This window comes from Mixophyes fleayi, chromosome 6 (genome assembly GCF_038048845.1).
Source record: "Mixophyes fleayi isolate aMixFle1 chromosome 6, aMixFle1.hap1, whole genome shotgun sequence".
Classification (NCBI taxonomy): domain Eukaryota; kingdom Metazoa; phylum Chordata; class Amphibia; order Anura; family Limnodynastidae; genus Mixophyes; species Mixophyes fleayi.
The window spans coordinates 218,103,954-218,121,222 of NC_134407.1; the positions used below are offsets into that span (position 1 = coordinate 218,103,954).

The 17,269-nt window shown below is 39.4% G+C and overlaps 1 protein-coding gene across 1 annotated transcript in view; it reads left to right on the plus strand.

Annotated features, from left to right (window-relative positions):
- Positions 1-8,676, plus strand: part of LOC142095494 (uncharacterized) — a 101,903-nt gene extending 93,227 nt beyond the window's left edge. The window contains exons 21-23 of the mRNA XM_075178438.1: positions 3,770-3,867; positions 4,156-4,267; positions 5,695-8,676. Of these exons, the coding sequence (XP_075034539.1) occupies positions 3,770-3,867; positions 4,156-4,267; positions 5,695-6,686 (1,202 nt within the window). The 3' untranslated portion in view covers positions 6,687-8,676. The remainder of the gene's footprint in view (positions 1-3,769; positions 3,868-4,155; positions 4,268-5,694) is intronic.
- The last annotated feature ends 8,593 nt before the right edge of the window (positions 8,677-17,269 follow it).

Below are 17,269 nucleotides of genomic sequence, written 5' to 3' on the forward strand. Positions count from 1 at the left end.
TGTGATCCTCTCTGTGCACTATCACCTTTGTCATTATCCCTGATGCTCACTGTGAAGAAGTAGTAATAATAATAACATTTATTTATATAGCGCCACTAATTCTGCAGCGCTGTACAGAGAACTCACATCAGTCCCTGCCCCATTGGAGCTTACAATCTAAGTCCCCTAACACACACACACCGAGACAGACAGACAGACAGACAGATACACACACAGACTAGGGTTAATTTGTTAGCAGCCAATTAACCTACCAGTATGTTTTGTGGGAGGAAACCGGAGCACCCGGAGGAAACCCACGTAAACACGTGGAGAACATACAAACTCCTCACAGATAAGGCCATGGTCGGTAATTGAACTCATGACCCCAGTGCTGTAATGCAGAAGTGCTAACCACTAAGCCCCCGTGCTGCCCATAGTAATAATTGTATATCCGGTACTACGTAATGACTAGATTTTCTTCATTTTATTTGAGGAAAGCTGTAAAACTATCTGTTATTACATGTAAAATTATGCACATTAAGATTTTACACAAAGATCTGAGTTCACAGGTCGTTTGAGTTAATTTACCTATCCTGACACTACAGTGCATTTAAAAGGATTTTTTTTTTTTAGATCATGGGTAAATATACTATGGGAAGACATCATACCACCCAAATAAACAATCCTGCTCGAGAGGGTATTGGAGGTTTCTCACCAGCAGACCTAGCTGGAACCAGAGAAACCCACACACTGCTCCTCAATGCCCTCTGAATGGCCTTAGCAATTTCAGAAGCAACGGTATAAGGGATCAACTAGGACTTTAAACTTTAGAAAGGCAAATTTTAATATGGCAAAGGAGTCTATAAAGAGCATAGACTGGGACAAAGTTTTTGAAGGAAAAAATACGGAAGAAAAATGGGCTGTCTTTAAAATGTTGTTGGAAACATACACGTATAAGTTCATTCCTATGGGAAATAAATGTAAAAGAATTTAGTCTAAACCAATGTGGCTAAATAGAAAAGGTAAGGGAAGGAATGCAAAGGAAGAAGCGTGCATTTAAATTAAGTCTGAAGGGTCTGAGGAGTCCTTCCGTAGGTACAAGGAATGTAATAAAACATGCAAAAAGGAAATTGGATTGGTTAATTAGAAAATGAAAAACAAGTTGCAAAAGAAAGTAAAACAACCCCCCAAAAGTTTTTTAAGTATATAAATGACAAAAGGATAAAAAAGATAATATAGGACCCCCAAGAAGTGAGATGGGGGAATTGATAAATGATACTAAAGAAAAAGCAAAGGTATTAAGCACCTTCTTTATTTCAGTATTTACTATAGAGGAACAAATTGTAGGAATAATACATAAAAACAGAAATAAAAACGTACCATTAGTTAATACTTCGCTGAGAAAGGAAGAAGTCCAAAGGCGACTGAAGAATATTAAGATAAATAAAGCTCCAGGTCCAGATGGCATACACCCAAGGGTTCTTATGGAGCTAAACTCAGAAATGAAAGACCGCTATTCTTAATTTTCATAGATTGAATCTCATCAGGCTCAGTACCAAGGGATTGGCGAATAGCAGATGTGGTGCCGTTGTTTAAAAAGGGAACAAGATCACAACTAGGGAATTATAGACCTGTCAAACTAATCTAATTAGTTTCTATGAGGAAGTAAGTGGGAACTTAGACCAGGGCCGCACTGTAGATGTGGTCTACTTAAATTTTGCAAAGGCCTATGATACACTGCCACACAAGAGCTTAAGGGAACTGGGTCTAGGAAACAACATTTGTACTTGGATCGAAAACTGGTTACAGAATAGTGAATAGAGATTTGTGATAAATATAACATTTTCTAATTGGTCAAAACTTTTAAGTGGAGTACATCAAAGTTCCGTGCTGGGGCCACTCCTTTTTAATATATTTATTAATGACCTTGGTGATGGTTTAGAGAGTAAAGTTTTCATTTTTACAGATGACACTAAACTCTAAGGTAATAAAATCAGAGCAAGATGTGGCTTCTCTACAGACGGACTTAAATAAACTGGAGGATTGGACAGCTAAATGGAATATGAGGTTTAACATAGTTAAATGTAAGGTTATGCATTTAGGGATGAAAAACAAGCACGCAATCTATAAATTAAATGGGGAATCCATAATGGGAAAGGATTTGGGAGTGCTCGTAGACAGTAGATTTAACAATAGTGCTCAATGTCAAGCAGCAGCTGCAAGGGCAAATAAAGTATTGGCATGCATAAAACGGGGCATAGATGCAAGGGAAGACAGCGTAGTTTTGCCACTGTAGAAATCATTGGTAAGACCTCATCTTGAATATGCAGTACAGTTCTGGGCAGCACTCTATAAAAATATTTTGAAACTAGAAAGGGTGAAAAAATTGATAAAGGGCATGGAGTCATTAAGTTATGAGGAAAGGTTAGCCAGTTTAGGCATATTTACTTTAGAAAAGAGGCGTCTAAGAGATATGATTACTATGTACAAATACATTAAGGGTCAATACAGAGAACTTACATGGGATCTTTTTACCCCAATGACTATACACTGGACAAGCGGTCACCCCCTAAGGTTAGAGGAGAGGAAGTTTCACAACCAGCAAAGGAAGGGGTTCTTTACAGTAAGGGCAGTCAAGATATGGAATTCACTGCCAGGGAAGGTTGCGATGGCAGATTCAATAGAAATTTTTAGCGGAAAAGTGTATCTAGGGATATGACCGTTAATTAAAATGAAGGATAGTAGTGGATACAGGGAAAAAAAATAGGACTGCAATATTGGGTCTGGAGGGATTTTTTTCCCCGATTGAAACAGATTGGTGGTTGCTTAATCTGGATCAATTTCAAATATAAGTGAGGGATCACAGAAGATCCAAAATAGGTTGAACTTGATGGACTGGTGTTTTTTTTTCAACCTCATCAACTATGTTACTGTGTCTGCTGATAATCCCTAAAACTCTGAGAAGGATATCTGGAATTACATTTTTCTTTGTAGGGAACGAACAAAAGTAACATTTCATAAAAAGGTGCTAACACTCACAAAGTAGATTCTGTATTTTGAAGGGATCACCATGAGCTGGTGAACATGATTTCTAGGGTTAAGGGGACAGATGGGACTTTTGCAGATGATATCTCCTCTTATCATAAAGCAGTAGAGGTACAGATAACTTACATCCACACTACTCACCCACATTTTGACAACTTAGAAACAGGCACTGACAGAACCATATTAGTGTGTGAGGGCTTCATAATCTATGGACCTGGAAGACTTGTACTCTTCTTATTCAGTATCTTTAACTCCCTATATAACCAGATGGTCATTACAAAGACTGTTATTGACTTATCCCACAGATTGCTTCAGGTTAGGAGATATAAAAACCTGAATTATGTTATATGGCTCGTTGAGATGGAGGAGTGCACTCTGCTTTTACAGTGCTATAAGCTTCAGCTGTTTCCACCAGATTATGATGCAATGAAGGGATCTGCAGCAATGAAGCAGTGTGTCTGTAATTTGATATTCTGTGTTGGTACAAACCTGCAACACGCTCTAAAAAGCTAGTGGGTAACGTGTAGACTTAAAGGAGTAGTAGTGTAGTGCTAAATGGCATTACACAGACGTCCATTCTCCTATTGGAATGGCTTATTTCAGAAGACAATGAAATCACCTGTGATTAAAGTGAGAGCTCTTCCATTGTTTTCCAGCATTGAGAGTAATTCCTACTTTCCAGGTCAAGCTGTGCATTGGTTAGGTTATATAAACAATGTATTCAGTCCCTGTGTGTCTCCTACAGATGGAGCCAGTAACCAAAAAACCCCACAGAGATGTCCCCGTCCTCTTTATTCTCAGGATTGTACAGAGGAAAATTCCAGGATCCCACAGGAGTGTCAGGTAGATGGAATTTAGGGTCTCACCAAATACCAAATTGATTTTTCACTAAATGATCTGTAAAGAAACGGTGTGTGTGATACATGGATATGCTACTGTTAAGTCTCAATTAATGAAATTATTAAAGTTACGAGCAGGGTTCTCTTACCTCTCTGTCTGTATGTATTACCCAGTATTGTTTTATTAATGTTTGTTCCCAATTGTAAAGCGCTATGGAATTTGCTGGCGCTATATAAATAAATGTTGATGATGATAATGAAGTGTTGTTTTATTATTGTATGGGTTAATTAGGGTGAAGATCTGACTAATATTAAAGTAGAAGTTATAGAGGGAGAAGAAGAGATGTATGTGAGGGGTGATCAGCAGTGTAAGGAGGAGGAAATCCCTACAGATATCAGCACTGGTGAGTAATAAACACTTATTACAGAAAAGTATCATATAGAGTCGTTGTTCAGTCACAACAATCTCTCTTTCTATACCCCCCAGTACAAACTAATGAGGAAAAAATGTGTCTGGTGGGGGAATCGGGTGCCATCAGTCCCTATTAGACTCCTGTCTCCTCCTCCCATAATCTCATTGTGTGCTACCGGCTAAGAGATGTGACCAGTCTCCTCCTCCCTGGTGATTCTCATACATCAGTACAGGGGACGTCACCATAGTGATTCAATCACTGATCATTGGGATGAGACCCTGTGTGACATTACCTATGATCCTCAATATGAACTATCATGTGACATTACTTATAATGCTCCATGTACACTATCACATACAAAATTACCTAATATCTTCCTTGTGTAATAATATCTGAATGCTAGTTTCTCAATATGTATATACTAACACTACCTTACTAAATCAAAGCAACACGGGTTTCCCTACTCCCTAAAATCACACACGCCCCATCACAACACTCCCTTCACACATATTTTACTTCTCCAACACACAGCTATATAACCACACACCCACACACAAATTTTTGCAAATCCCCTCATATCTCTGTGGTTGGATGCTCTGTACTGTCTCTCTTCATCTTCTGATCTGTCTCTGTATCCTGCTCTGCCCTTATGCTTTATTCTGCTTTGCCTGTCTGTGCCCTGCTCCTTTCTCCTACTTTGTCCTGATACTCTCCTCCGCTCTCTGCTGGCATCATTCTGTGTTAATAGTTCCCTCTTTGCTGTCTGTCTGTGTCCTACTTCCCTGTACTGCTCTGTTCTGCTGCTCTCCTTCACTCTCATTGTGTGTCTACATCAAAGCTTCAACCTAAATTACTAGCTTGACTCTGGCTGCGGGGTTATTCTATCTGAGTTTGAAAAGAGGGACTTATAGAGGTTGTTTCATTTTTTATGTTTTGCTACCTGTGTGTCCACCTGGAGAACTTTGATTAGTGTAGACACATGGATATGACGTGCTGCTAATTTAGCCAATGTATACCCTGCTTACTAGGTTCCAGTGTTTGTGTGTGAGGACAATGTCTGGATGAGCATTGTGGTTGAACAATGTCACTGGCTAATGAGGCTCCCGGTCCTATGATGCCGGCTGAGCAATATGAGCTTGGGGAATGTTACTCCCAAAGTCTACATTTTGGCTGGAGTTGTCCAATGGGACTGTGCAATCTGCAGTCACTGTGACTGTATCGATGCAATGGTCTTGGTAATGCGGATGTGGCATTTTAATCTAATGTTGTATCTGTTTAACAAAAGAGCCATATTTGCACATTGATAATTGTAATTCGTAGTTTGCAAATTGTGATTTAAACTGAATAACTTAAACTCTGTAATAGTAGGAAATGTAAAAAAAACGTTTTCCTATTATGATCATTTATTTTATTTTCAGCAGATGGACGCAAAAGCAGGAATGCCTTGGATGGATGTCTCCTTTTTTCTCCAGATTTTAAAACGGAAGATAAGAAGATTACACTAGATTATTCAGGAGAAAACAGAAATATACAACCAGTAGTGCACAGTGCAGATATATTATCTAATACCTCTAATCAGGAGGAATGTTCTCCAGACAACTCAGATATTAATAGACATAATAGTGGTCACAGAGATGATCAAATCGTTCCTTGTACTGAATGTGGTAAATGTTTTATTCATCTGTCAATCTGTACTAGACATCAGAAAAATCACATGGGTGAGAAACCATTTTCATGTTCTGATTGTGGGAAATGTTTTACACATAAATCAGGTCTTGTTGAACATCAGAGAACTCACACAGGTCATAAGCCCTTTTCATGTTCTGAGTGTGGAAAACATTTTGTGTATAAATCAGGTCTTTTTACACATCAGAGAATTCACGCAGATCAGAAGCCATTTCCCTGTTCTGAGTGTGGGAAATGTTTTACACAGAAATCAGTTCTTATTGAACATTTGAGAACTCACACAGGTGAGAGACCATTTCCATGTTCTGAGTGTGGGAAATGTTTCACACATAAATCTGCTCTTGTAAAACATCAAAAAACTCACACAGGTGAGAAACCATTTCTTTGTTCTGATTGTGGGAAATGTTTTACACATAAATCAGGTCTTGTTGAACATCAGAGAACTCACACAGGTCAGAAGCCTTTTTCATGTTCTGAGTGTGGGAAACGTTTTGCGTATAAATCAGGTCTTGTTTCACATCAGAGAATTCACGCAGATCAGAAGCCATTTCCCTGTTCTGAATGTGAGAAATCATTTACACAGAACTCAATTCTTATTGAGCATATGAGAATTCACACAGGTGAGAAACCATTTTCATGTTCTGAGTGTGAGAAGTGTTTTACACAAAGATCAACTCTTGTTAAACATCAGAAAATTCATACAAGAGAAAGGCAGTTTCTTTGAGCTGATAGACATGAAATGGTTGTAGCAGTCTAAATATTGTAAACGCTATTGATATTATTAGTGTAAATGATGAAAACAGGCATGAATACATTTTCATAATGTATACACAAAGGTATATTAATATCACTGAGCTGTGGAGGGCAATTCTAAGCTCCAGGTACTTAGTATATTATCATGTAATTTAAATACCATCCACAGACATAGTTGAAATGTGAGTCATGAACATAAGACTGGAATAGATCACTCATATGTGGAACGTATTAAAGTTTATTCTATTAGATCACTCTCCATAGTAATAAAAAACCACATTGTTGCTATGTACAACATGTATGTACATTCCTTAGTAATATATAATCACAGCAATGAACTGGAGATATAATGGGGCATCTGGGACACTATAACATTATTTGTAATTAGTTCTGTAATCTCTCGCTATCTCACTGAGATCATTTATGAAGCTACAGAATCGTGGGAGCACAGAACATATGTAATTTTGTGATGCTACGTGACCAATATAGTTCAAATACACCCAATTATACAAGTACGTGTGTGACTTGTTGGATGAGGATGCATCTGTAGGGATGCAAAGCTTTGTTGCTTATGGATCCAGTCTTGTATTGCGCCAGCATGTGCAATGTTTATATGAGGTTCAAAGGGTGGACTGTACATCTTTACGATGACCTCTCCAGTTTAGTGGATGGTTTCAGGACCTTTCTTTTTCCCCCCTTGCAAAAGAACTTGAATTTTACAGATGCTTAGAGGTAGCAGAGGTCAGGCCCGTACCTATAATTATAAATGTAACTAATTTTGCACCTTCCAGACACGATTAATACAAAAAAAGCAGAGTTATTGGGACATAAATACACATCAAGTAGAAACACATATATAACCATTAGTAAATACATTCCTGAATTTTGCATTGATCAGGAAGGTGATATTATATTAGTAGGCATATTATATTAGTAGGCATAGTTTACTCTTCCCACCATACACATTTACATCTTGGCTCCTAAAAGCAATATGTTAGTATGTACCTATGTGTGCGCTATGTACATAAATGGCCATAATTGTTAATAAATAAATGCTCTGTGGGGGTACAATTTTTCCAGTTGGTCAATTACCTCCAGAGGATCCAGCAATTCTCTAGTTGGGTGAACAGATTCCTTATCTCCTTTCTAGATAGTAAGAGCCTCTCTCACTTACTCTTTGGACTTTCAGAAAGTTAAGGACATTTGTTTAATTGATATGTTGATGGCTACTTTCCTTTACATATTGGACACATTAACGGTTTTTATATTACATTGTGCACAGTAAATTGATGGCTGCCTGTCTTTGTCCTGCTACAAAATCCTTCGCACTCCCAGTATTCAAGAACCATAGAGGGTTTCTGGGGGATGCCCTATTTGCTGTACATGTAGGGGCGTGTTTGATTAAGGAGGGGGTTGGACCTTTGTTCAAAGATCCAACCTAGATGGAGACTCTGGCACAGTATGGTATAAAAAGGTTAAAAATACATCATACACGACAAAGTGGACAATTCTAACTTTATTATATACATTTGAAAGTACAAACTTAAACCACACTCAGTTATGGATTCAGTCCCAAGGACAGAACTATATCTCACAGTGGTGTGAGGGGATTTAACTTTTTACTAAAGCTTTGGTGTACTAGATGGACACCAACTGCCCAGAGCCAGGAACCAGCTCAGTGTCTGTGATTACCATCCTGAAACTAGCACAATAACTGTATTCTCCAATAGCCAAGAACGAGCGCAGTCGTTAGATCCCCACCAACCACCACAATTGTTAATCTGATATTTTATGGATAAACTGTTTTCCCCACGTTTTTAGATTGTAAGTTCAATTAGGCAGGATCATCTTTACCTTCATGTCATTGTATGTTATTTGTATCTCTATCCCCTCATTGTACAGTGCTGTGTTACAAATAAAATTTGATTGTGCTAAATATAAAAGTTTTCTTTTTTTTAAGCTTCACAAACAGTGGATGCAGCTATGTGTCTAAAACAACATCCACGAGAATTGATCCTATCAATTCACTAGGAACCGATGACATCACTGAGGTACTTTGTGAATTCATCGCCTGTATTCTAAAGAATGTTCGCAGCATGGCGCCTGCACCATTGTGATCGTGCTTTAATTGATGTGAGGTTGAGATATACAGTAGTGGTCAAAAATATTGGCATCCTTGCACTTTATTCAAATAACTCCCTCTTTCAACTAAGCATAAGTTGACATTAACAACAGTATTTTGTCTCCACAATTCTTTCTCTGAATATTACAGAACCTTTATTTTTGATTCTGACTGTAATACTGCATAGCCTTGTAATTCAGAAAATGGAAAATAATTGGCATTCAGAACATTATTGACACCCTAGACCTTAAAATTAGGTAGTGCAGCCTTTTGTCAAAATATCTGTCATCAAACACTTCCTATAGCCAAGGATGAGCTTCCTGACCTCTCTACTAGCAGTGTGGCCCATTCCTCATATGCAAACGGCTCTATATTTGAATTGGATTGTATTTTAACTAAATGTTTATAAACTGCGCCCACATTCAGCGTTGAACCCTAGGCGGTTGCCTCTATCGCACAGCCCTAGCTACGACCCTGATCCAGTCCCTAACCTTAGTTTCTTATTCCCATATTGATATGATGACATCATAGACTCATAGACCTTGCATCATTCAATAAATGTTTCAGAGTGATCTCTCTGTTGTTATGATACTCGGGGGAGAGGATTGTGCTGGGGCCAAGTTGCTGCTGGCAGCCTGAGATTTGTCAGGGAGGCACATTTAGCTTCACTGGTCTGATAGGGACTATGAAGCAAGTAACTGGATATCCAAAACAGTTCATTATCATCAACATTTATTTATATAGCGCCAGCAGATTCCGTAGCGCTTTACAGTTGGGAACAAACAGTAATAAAACAATACTGGATAATACAGACAGAGAGGTAAGAGGGTCCTGCTCGCAAGCTTATAATCTAAGGGACAATGGTTTGATATACATGGGTAAGTGCTACATCATATTGCATATTTGTCCAGCTAGAATGCAAAGGTTAACCTCTGCAGGGATACTGGCACATATGTGTACGTTTACTTTTATTTAAAAATAACGGTTATTTTTAATTGCAAAACTTGTTTGAATATATATTTATAACTAAATCGTTCAATTTAATCAATATTAAAATCTATTTACATACAAAGCATTTTTACAATTTATGTGCATTCGATTGGGTCACCTTCACAAATATTCAACAATTTGCAACAGTAAATTGGCCTCTTTTTCAACATAATTAAATTAAAATTTTGTGCAATAAAAACAGGTACGTACTCTAGATATGTTTAGGAATTGTGATTGTATTCATCTACAGGTTTTTTGTATTCTGTGTATTCAATTCAACGTAAATAGTAAATGTCCACATTGTGGACATTTAGACCTCGTGGGTATTTTTGTATCCGTGTATATTCTATATAAACAGTTCAACAGATATTGATTGGTAAGCGCTCTCTGGGGAATCTGGGGAAAGGAATATGGGATGCTGCCACTGCCTCACATGGAGATGAGCCTGTCCTCTCCAATGCAATATAAATCAAGAAAAGAAAATAGGAGGCTGGGAGCAAAAAGGGAGGGACTGATACACAAGTATTTCAACAATATACAATAAAGTCCTCTCAGTAAGACCACAATATTAAAATGCATCACTTCATATTCCACTTATATGAATGCACAACTATTACACTTGCTTTGTAAAAAAAATGTAACCAAAATATATATAAATGTCCAATCCGTTATATTCACCACTAAGATTGAACTGTAAGTAGCTGTGGAACTACTGTCACCAGGACAACCTGGTATGTACTGTTATAAAAAATTATAGGATAAAGTCCTGTTGGTATTGTTATCTGTGACGAGCCTACCGGCTCGGCTCGTCACAGATAACAATACCAACAGGACTTTATCCCTACAAGTTCTGGTAGTTATTCTCAGTATATGGGAGAAGAACTTGAGAATCCAATGGAAATATATCTAGGTGGATTATTTGATCAATTCCTGGATTAATTTATGGTATGGACTCTGGATAACTCTGGACTCTATTATATTGTATATATCTTTATGAGCAAAAGTTTAGCGCCGTATGTTATACTTTACTTTGCTATACGTTATATTATAGAAATTAGGTGGATTCTATCTTTAGGATGGCGGATGGTTTTTTTCATCTCTATACAGCATCAATCTATCAAGATTGCACACATTATCTTGTGAGTATCGATCTTTGGTGTTCGTCCTCTTCTCATTTGCTATGACAGATTTATTCCCTCTAGGATCTTTTGTAATTCACATTCAGGGGTCCATTTAACTCTTGAAGGACTGGTTAGTGTGAGAGTATAAAACAATGAATAGTTATTAAAGGTACAAATATATGTGTGAAATACCTTAAAAAACTATAACTACAGATATGATAACTATGCCCTTGAAGAAAAACAAGTGTTTCCCATGGAACAGACAATAACAGGAAGCAAGACTAAAAACAAATGGCCTGGCAGACAGTACGTAGTACTGGACAACGGATATATGTATTTATTGTTGCAAAGAAATATTTGCTGAGCTAAAGAGATTTCCTTATATGTACTTACTGTTGCAAAGAAAGATTTGTCCTTATATGTACTTGTTGTTAACCAGTTAATGCTCGAGCTTAGGTATAAATAAAGAAGCAGTCTGAGAAGACCCTCAGAGCTGATTCTGAAGCTACAACAACTTGTTTGTTTCATTACCATCCTCTCCAGTCGACTTAAATATGCTTAAAGGAAATCAGGTTTTCAGAGATCGATAATAGGGGCACCAAGCCTTGGTACCCCAAAACTATTAAGGCCTACTTCCTCACAGTGTTGTGTGAAAACTCCATCATTGTTACTTTGCTTTATAAACACTCGTGCCCACTGGTCTGTTTCCCAATATCATGCCGAAATCAAAATGTCTTGTTTTTATCTTGCCTATTCTCTCTGAATTGTGTGGACACACTCTGCCTGAAAAAAATGACAGAAAATCACTCTTTTATAGAGCATCATATTACACATCTCAGTCCAAAGTTCTTACGTGACAGGAATACAAAGTGTGAGATTCATGAAGCGGTTTGATGAACTGCCTGTAAAAGCACCATAAAAAAGAGTTGGTTGTGAGAGGTGAGAGGTCAGATATCTTACATGCGGGTTGAGCGATCTGGTCTGTCGGAACGCTAAAAAAATCAATAAAAAAAAGTGAAAAAACCCTCTTCTGTTTTTGAAAAGCTGAGAGCTACTTCACAAAATAAGAGACTGCTCCTAATAACCAGCCTGGCAGCAAGACCTTGATTCAGTTTTCCCAAAAAAAGATAAAGAACATCTAATGGTGCTCTATTTTATATCAGTTAAATTGATGTGAATCAACTGCTGACAAAGGGGGTCAAGAGAACCAGTCATGGTGCTGGCAGCTCCCAGGAAAGAGTCATTTGGCTGGGGTAGGGATCAGAGACACACCACGTCCGGCCCTGAAAGGTTTGGTAGTGAGGTACAAGCTGAAGTCCAAGGATAGTGGAAGGTATAATAGTGTTGGACGAAGCCAAAGTCAAGGGATTGTAAAAAGGTAAAATAGTCAATGACAAAGTCAAGGGACTTTGCTTCTGGAAAGGTTTAGTAGAACTGAGGGACTGTAAAAAGGCCACAAACAGGTGAAATAATTGTTCTGATTGACTTGACTTTTTCATTGAAGATCTGATTGCAGAATAAGGAAGGCTGTGTAGTAACTCAGGTGAAGAGACCAGGTAGAATGCTCTTCTTAGTGGAGTGCTGAATTGAAAGAATGTCAAGTAAAGCCATAAGCTGAGGGCACTTAAAATCATGGGTTTATGAACGTCAGGCACTTACCCATTCGGGGTTAAAGTTTTCTGCACAGCCAGCTATTAAGATCCATGAGGAAGGGCAGTTTTCTCCTCATATCCCTCCCATGGAATGCTGGGTCTTTACTTTCCTGCATTTTTCAGATGAAGAAGCTGCTGTCCTGGATAGGATTTGCATTTTTTTATATTGTGCTTTTAATTTTACTAATTGCTTTTTATGTCCTTGTTTATCTGTTTATTCTTCTTTATTAATTGTGCCTTTTTTTGAAATAAAAGTTCACAGTGCGCACCATGGTAATTAGCATCCACCAGCAGATCCTAATCTGCGTGTCCTCCCCTTCCAATACCCGATCATCACGGGACAAGCAGAATTAAACATTTTATATTGGATGATACACTATGGAAGCGCCCCATCTGTTTGATATTACAGAACTCTCTAACCCTCCTGTTAAATCTCCCCTTTTTACCTCATACTATCACACCCCCCTTCTCAACCTCTGCGACTTCTATTCATTTTTCTCTTTTCCATTCCTCGTTTTGTTAATTATTTTACCACGTCCATCGCTCCCCCTCGCGGTTATTTTGCACCTTTTTCCATGTCTAGAACCTGGAATTTGGCCCTACCACTTCTCATTTCACAGAAGGGTCCTGTATGCAGCAAATGAACCGTCTACCTGTTGGCTCCCAGGCGCACCCTGCGTCTTCCTTCTTGACTGGTGCCATCACGTCAGTGGGTGGAGGCCTGGGGGGAAGTGCTGCAGCAAGAAGCGTGGCTCCAGTTAGGAATTTCGCTGGCACCTGAGCTCAGGACGCCGGGGACGTGTACTTGTCTCGGGGGTCGCAAGCCAACCGTTGGGGAGAATATTAATACGCAGATCTCACGCTCCAGAGCGGGCGGTGCGGCCACTCATCTCTGGAGCCAAGGGCAGCAAGTTTGTGACAGGCAGGACACAGAGGAGGGGATCCCCTTCCCTTCTCTCTGCCACCGCTGTCAGGATTTGTACAAGGGGGGCCAATACATCACCTCCTTTAATTGCATCGCCCACTCCCAAAGCAGATGATAATACATATCTATGTTGTGAATAAAACACTGAAACAAATAGACAATGAGAGCATTGGGTATTTCATAAGGGAACATCTTCTCTTGATTTTATTACTTGAACACATAGGGCTTCATTTAGAGTCGGACGCAATGTGCGCCTAAGACTTACATGAAAGAGTAGGAGTGGGAGTGTGCCGCAGCTTGGTATGGTATTACGAGTGGCACGCAACCCCAGTTCTGTCCCACTCGTAATACCCTACCAAGCTGCAACTAGCAGCTAGCTAACTACTTGCGCCACCTAATTCCTGCCGCACTTTTTCATTCTTGTTTGACATGTGTTCTGCCTGCGTCTTGATCCGACTAAGGTAGTGTTAGCGGGTAGACGTCCATAGTATCGGAATTATTCACGGTCACACCTACATAACTCTGTGTTCCGCCCTTTCCCTCGTACTGAGACGCAAGCTGTAGCAATGTACACTTGCGTCTGAAAAGCAGACGGAACTGCAGGGAACTGTCGCTTACTGTGCATGCCCCATCAGTGGAAATGTGAGGATGCGAGTGAATTGGACTTTGCGTCTGACTCTAAATGAGGACCGTAGTTTTCTGACTTTGTCACAAATAAAAATGTTTTAATATTTTAGCTTGGGTTATAGTATATCAATTATAAAGGGTTTTAACAGTGACTAATAAAAATATTTTTAACAATTGCAATAAAGGGAGGTATTTAGCTGGCAATCTGCAGAGAAAGAATGCAAAAAGAGCTACACAGTCTGCAGTCACAGCAATCAAACAAGAGCAGCTGATGAGAACTCCCTTTTAAAAGGAAGGTGGGAGTGTCACCTGCCCATCAAGCTAGGGCTGTGGGAGCAGTATCAAATATAAAAACCTGCAGGTTTTCATTGTTCAGTGTGACTTATGCTAGAAAAGCTGGCCGGTATCTAGAGAGCAGGTCTCTGTTTATTTAGTGTTTAGGGTCACAAGAAATTGTATGGAATCTTTATGTTGTCAAGTACAATACCATCCTGACATTAAAACAAAGTAAAAAGAAGTTGTCCACATGTTTCACCAGAAGTGTGCTCTTGTCACATAATAATAAATAAATCTAAGATGAGTTATTTTGTGAATTCTTGTGGTTTAATACTGGTAACACATAGTGTGCCTCCAAAATTAGAACTCTATCTCTAATTTTCTCATAGTTAATGTCTGTGGAAAGCAAACATTATGCCTTTAGATGTCTGTTTATATAACTTAGTGTGGATTGTATAGTGGATAGTGGATAGTGTGGTTTATATAACTTAGTGTACATTGCTTTCAATGTATGAATGCACCACTATTTCCGTATACAAAGCACACAGAATCAACAAAAAATCCTGGCAAAATAGATAACAGCATTATTCTTGTGTAGGGCTCATACATATCACAGCCTCCATTTAGTCTTAATAGTACATCACACAGGAACCTTTCTCAAAGTGTCTTTCCAATTAATTGGAACACATTGGGGGCCAGTGGGGATTTTGAAAGTTCCTTCGTACCTGTGGATCAGATTTGACTTCTTCATCCACAGGGAGACTGATCCCCGGTTTCATCTATACTCCTGTGTTCTTTGAAGTGCGATTGTTTCATATGGGCTCTAGTAGGAGGCACGTTATACGTTTTAGGATTTGTTACAATGCCCTTTTAGTGCTGCATTTGTGGAAATATTTTGTAAAAGCATTTATTGTTTGGTAAATAAACCTAAAAAAGGTATTACGCTGGATTCCTTTTTCTTTCCTTACTACTGGTTGGTGCACAGTCAGGCGCGGGCTGGCAACATGCAGCCCGGGGGACACACAGGCGGCCGCATCGCGTGTCTGTTGATGCAATATTGAGGTAATATTGCATCCACGGAGGGGGGAGGGGCGGCCAGCCCGAACAGGGGTCACTCTGAGCGGCCCGGGGGACCGATGCCCCCCTGCCCAGCCTGCCCCTGTGCACGGTTGAAACTTGACGTTGGTGAGTGGTTTGTCCAAGCAGCATCAGTTGGTGTAGTCAGTGACAGAAAATATGTCAGTGAAACCCTATATATAGTAGCAAACTACATGGTGGCAGAGTAAGCCCCATCTTGTCATGGATTTAACTGGTGCCAGAAAATAAGATCATCCTCATCAGTTCTTCATATAGCGCCACTAATGCCGCACTGTACAGAGAACTCAGTCACATCAGTCCCTGGCCCATTGAAGCTTACAGTCTAAATTCCATAACAAATACACAGAGATACTAACGTCAATTTGTGGGAGGAAACCAGTGCACCCAGAGGAAACCCACACAAACAAGGGAGAACATACAAACTCCACACAGATAAGGCCAAGGTTGGGAATTGAACTCATGACCCCAGTGCTGTGAGGCAGAAGGGCTAACCAGTAAGCCACTGTAAGTCCATCTTATCACGGATATAACTGGTGGCAGCAAGAGTAAGCCCATCCTATCACAGGAGGGCCCTGTGAAACTATTGGTTGGGATGGGATTTATGAGTCTAAGATGGGACCTTGATTATAAAAAAATTAGCATTATGAGTTTGTAAGGTGAGTGATATTAGATTAACAAATAACTTTAAAACTGCAGTTTGTTATTGTATTACTATTATTTCACTGAAAACTAGCGAATTCATTAAGAGGATATCAAGTCAACATTATCAGGCTATAAAGAGGGCATTAATAAGATATCAGGTGAGTAGTATGTAACTTATGAAGTGTGCATTGGGATGCTATGATGTTGGCATTAAAAAGCTATAGAGTGACCATTAAGAGGATCTTCAGTGGATATTTTGAGGCTACAAGATGGGCATTTTGAGGCTATGAGGTGGTCATTATGAAACCTATATTAGGACACTAAGAGGATATTAGTTGAGTGCTATGAGGCTACGTGGTTGGTGTTATGAGGCTACGAATGAGCGCAATGAGGCATTATGTGGCTATGAGGTAAGAAGTATGAAGCTATAAAGCAGGCATTACTATGTGGTGGCCATTATGAGGCTGAGATGGACTTATGAGGATTTGAGGTGGGCATTATAAGACCTTTGAGGCTCCTAGGTGAGCACAATAAGGCTATGAAGTGCTCACAATTAGGAGTGAAGTGGGGCGCATTACAAGGCTACGAGGTGGGAAGTTGGAAGCTGTGAGTTGGGAAGTGCAAGGCTGAAGTGAGAATTAAGAGACTTTGAGATGGGAATTACGAGGTTGGAAATACTGAGGCTGTGAGGGGAGAATTACAAGGATATATGGTGAGTGTCTTGGGGCGGACAAACACTGACCAGTAATGTACATGGATTAATTACACACACATATATATTTAGTATATTATGATTTTAAGAGGCTTATGGCATAAAACATCGCTGAATGACTCTATAAATTATAACATAGTCCATAGATGCAAATAAAACACTGCAGTCCCAGGGAATTGAAAGAAATGATGTCATGTCTGACTCTATGTCTAAGTATCTAACCCTAAATCCCCCCTCCCTCTGTTCTCTACACTCACTGCCTCCTCTGATGTGTTACACACCCGACTTCCGGTCTCTGCGTTCCACCTGCTCTCCGCCCTTTGTATTCCAAAGACCGGAAGTGACAATCATTCGATAGCGACTTCCGGGTGACCGTTGAATAGGAGGAA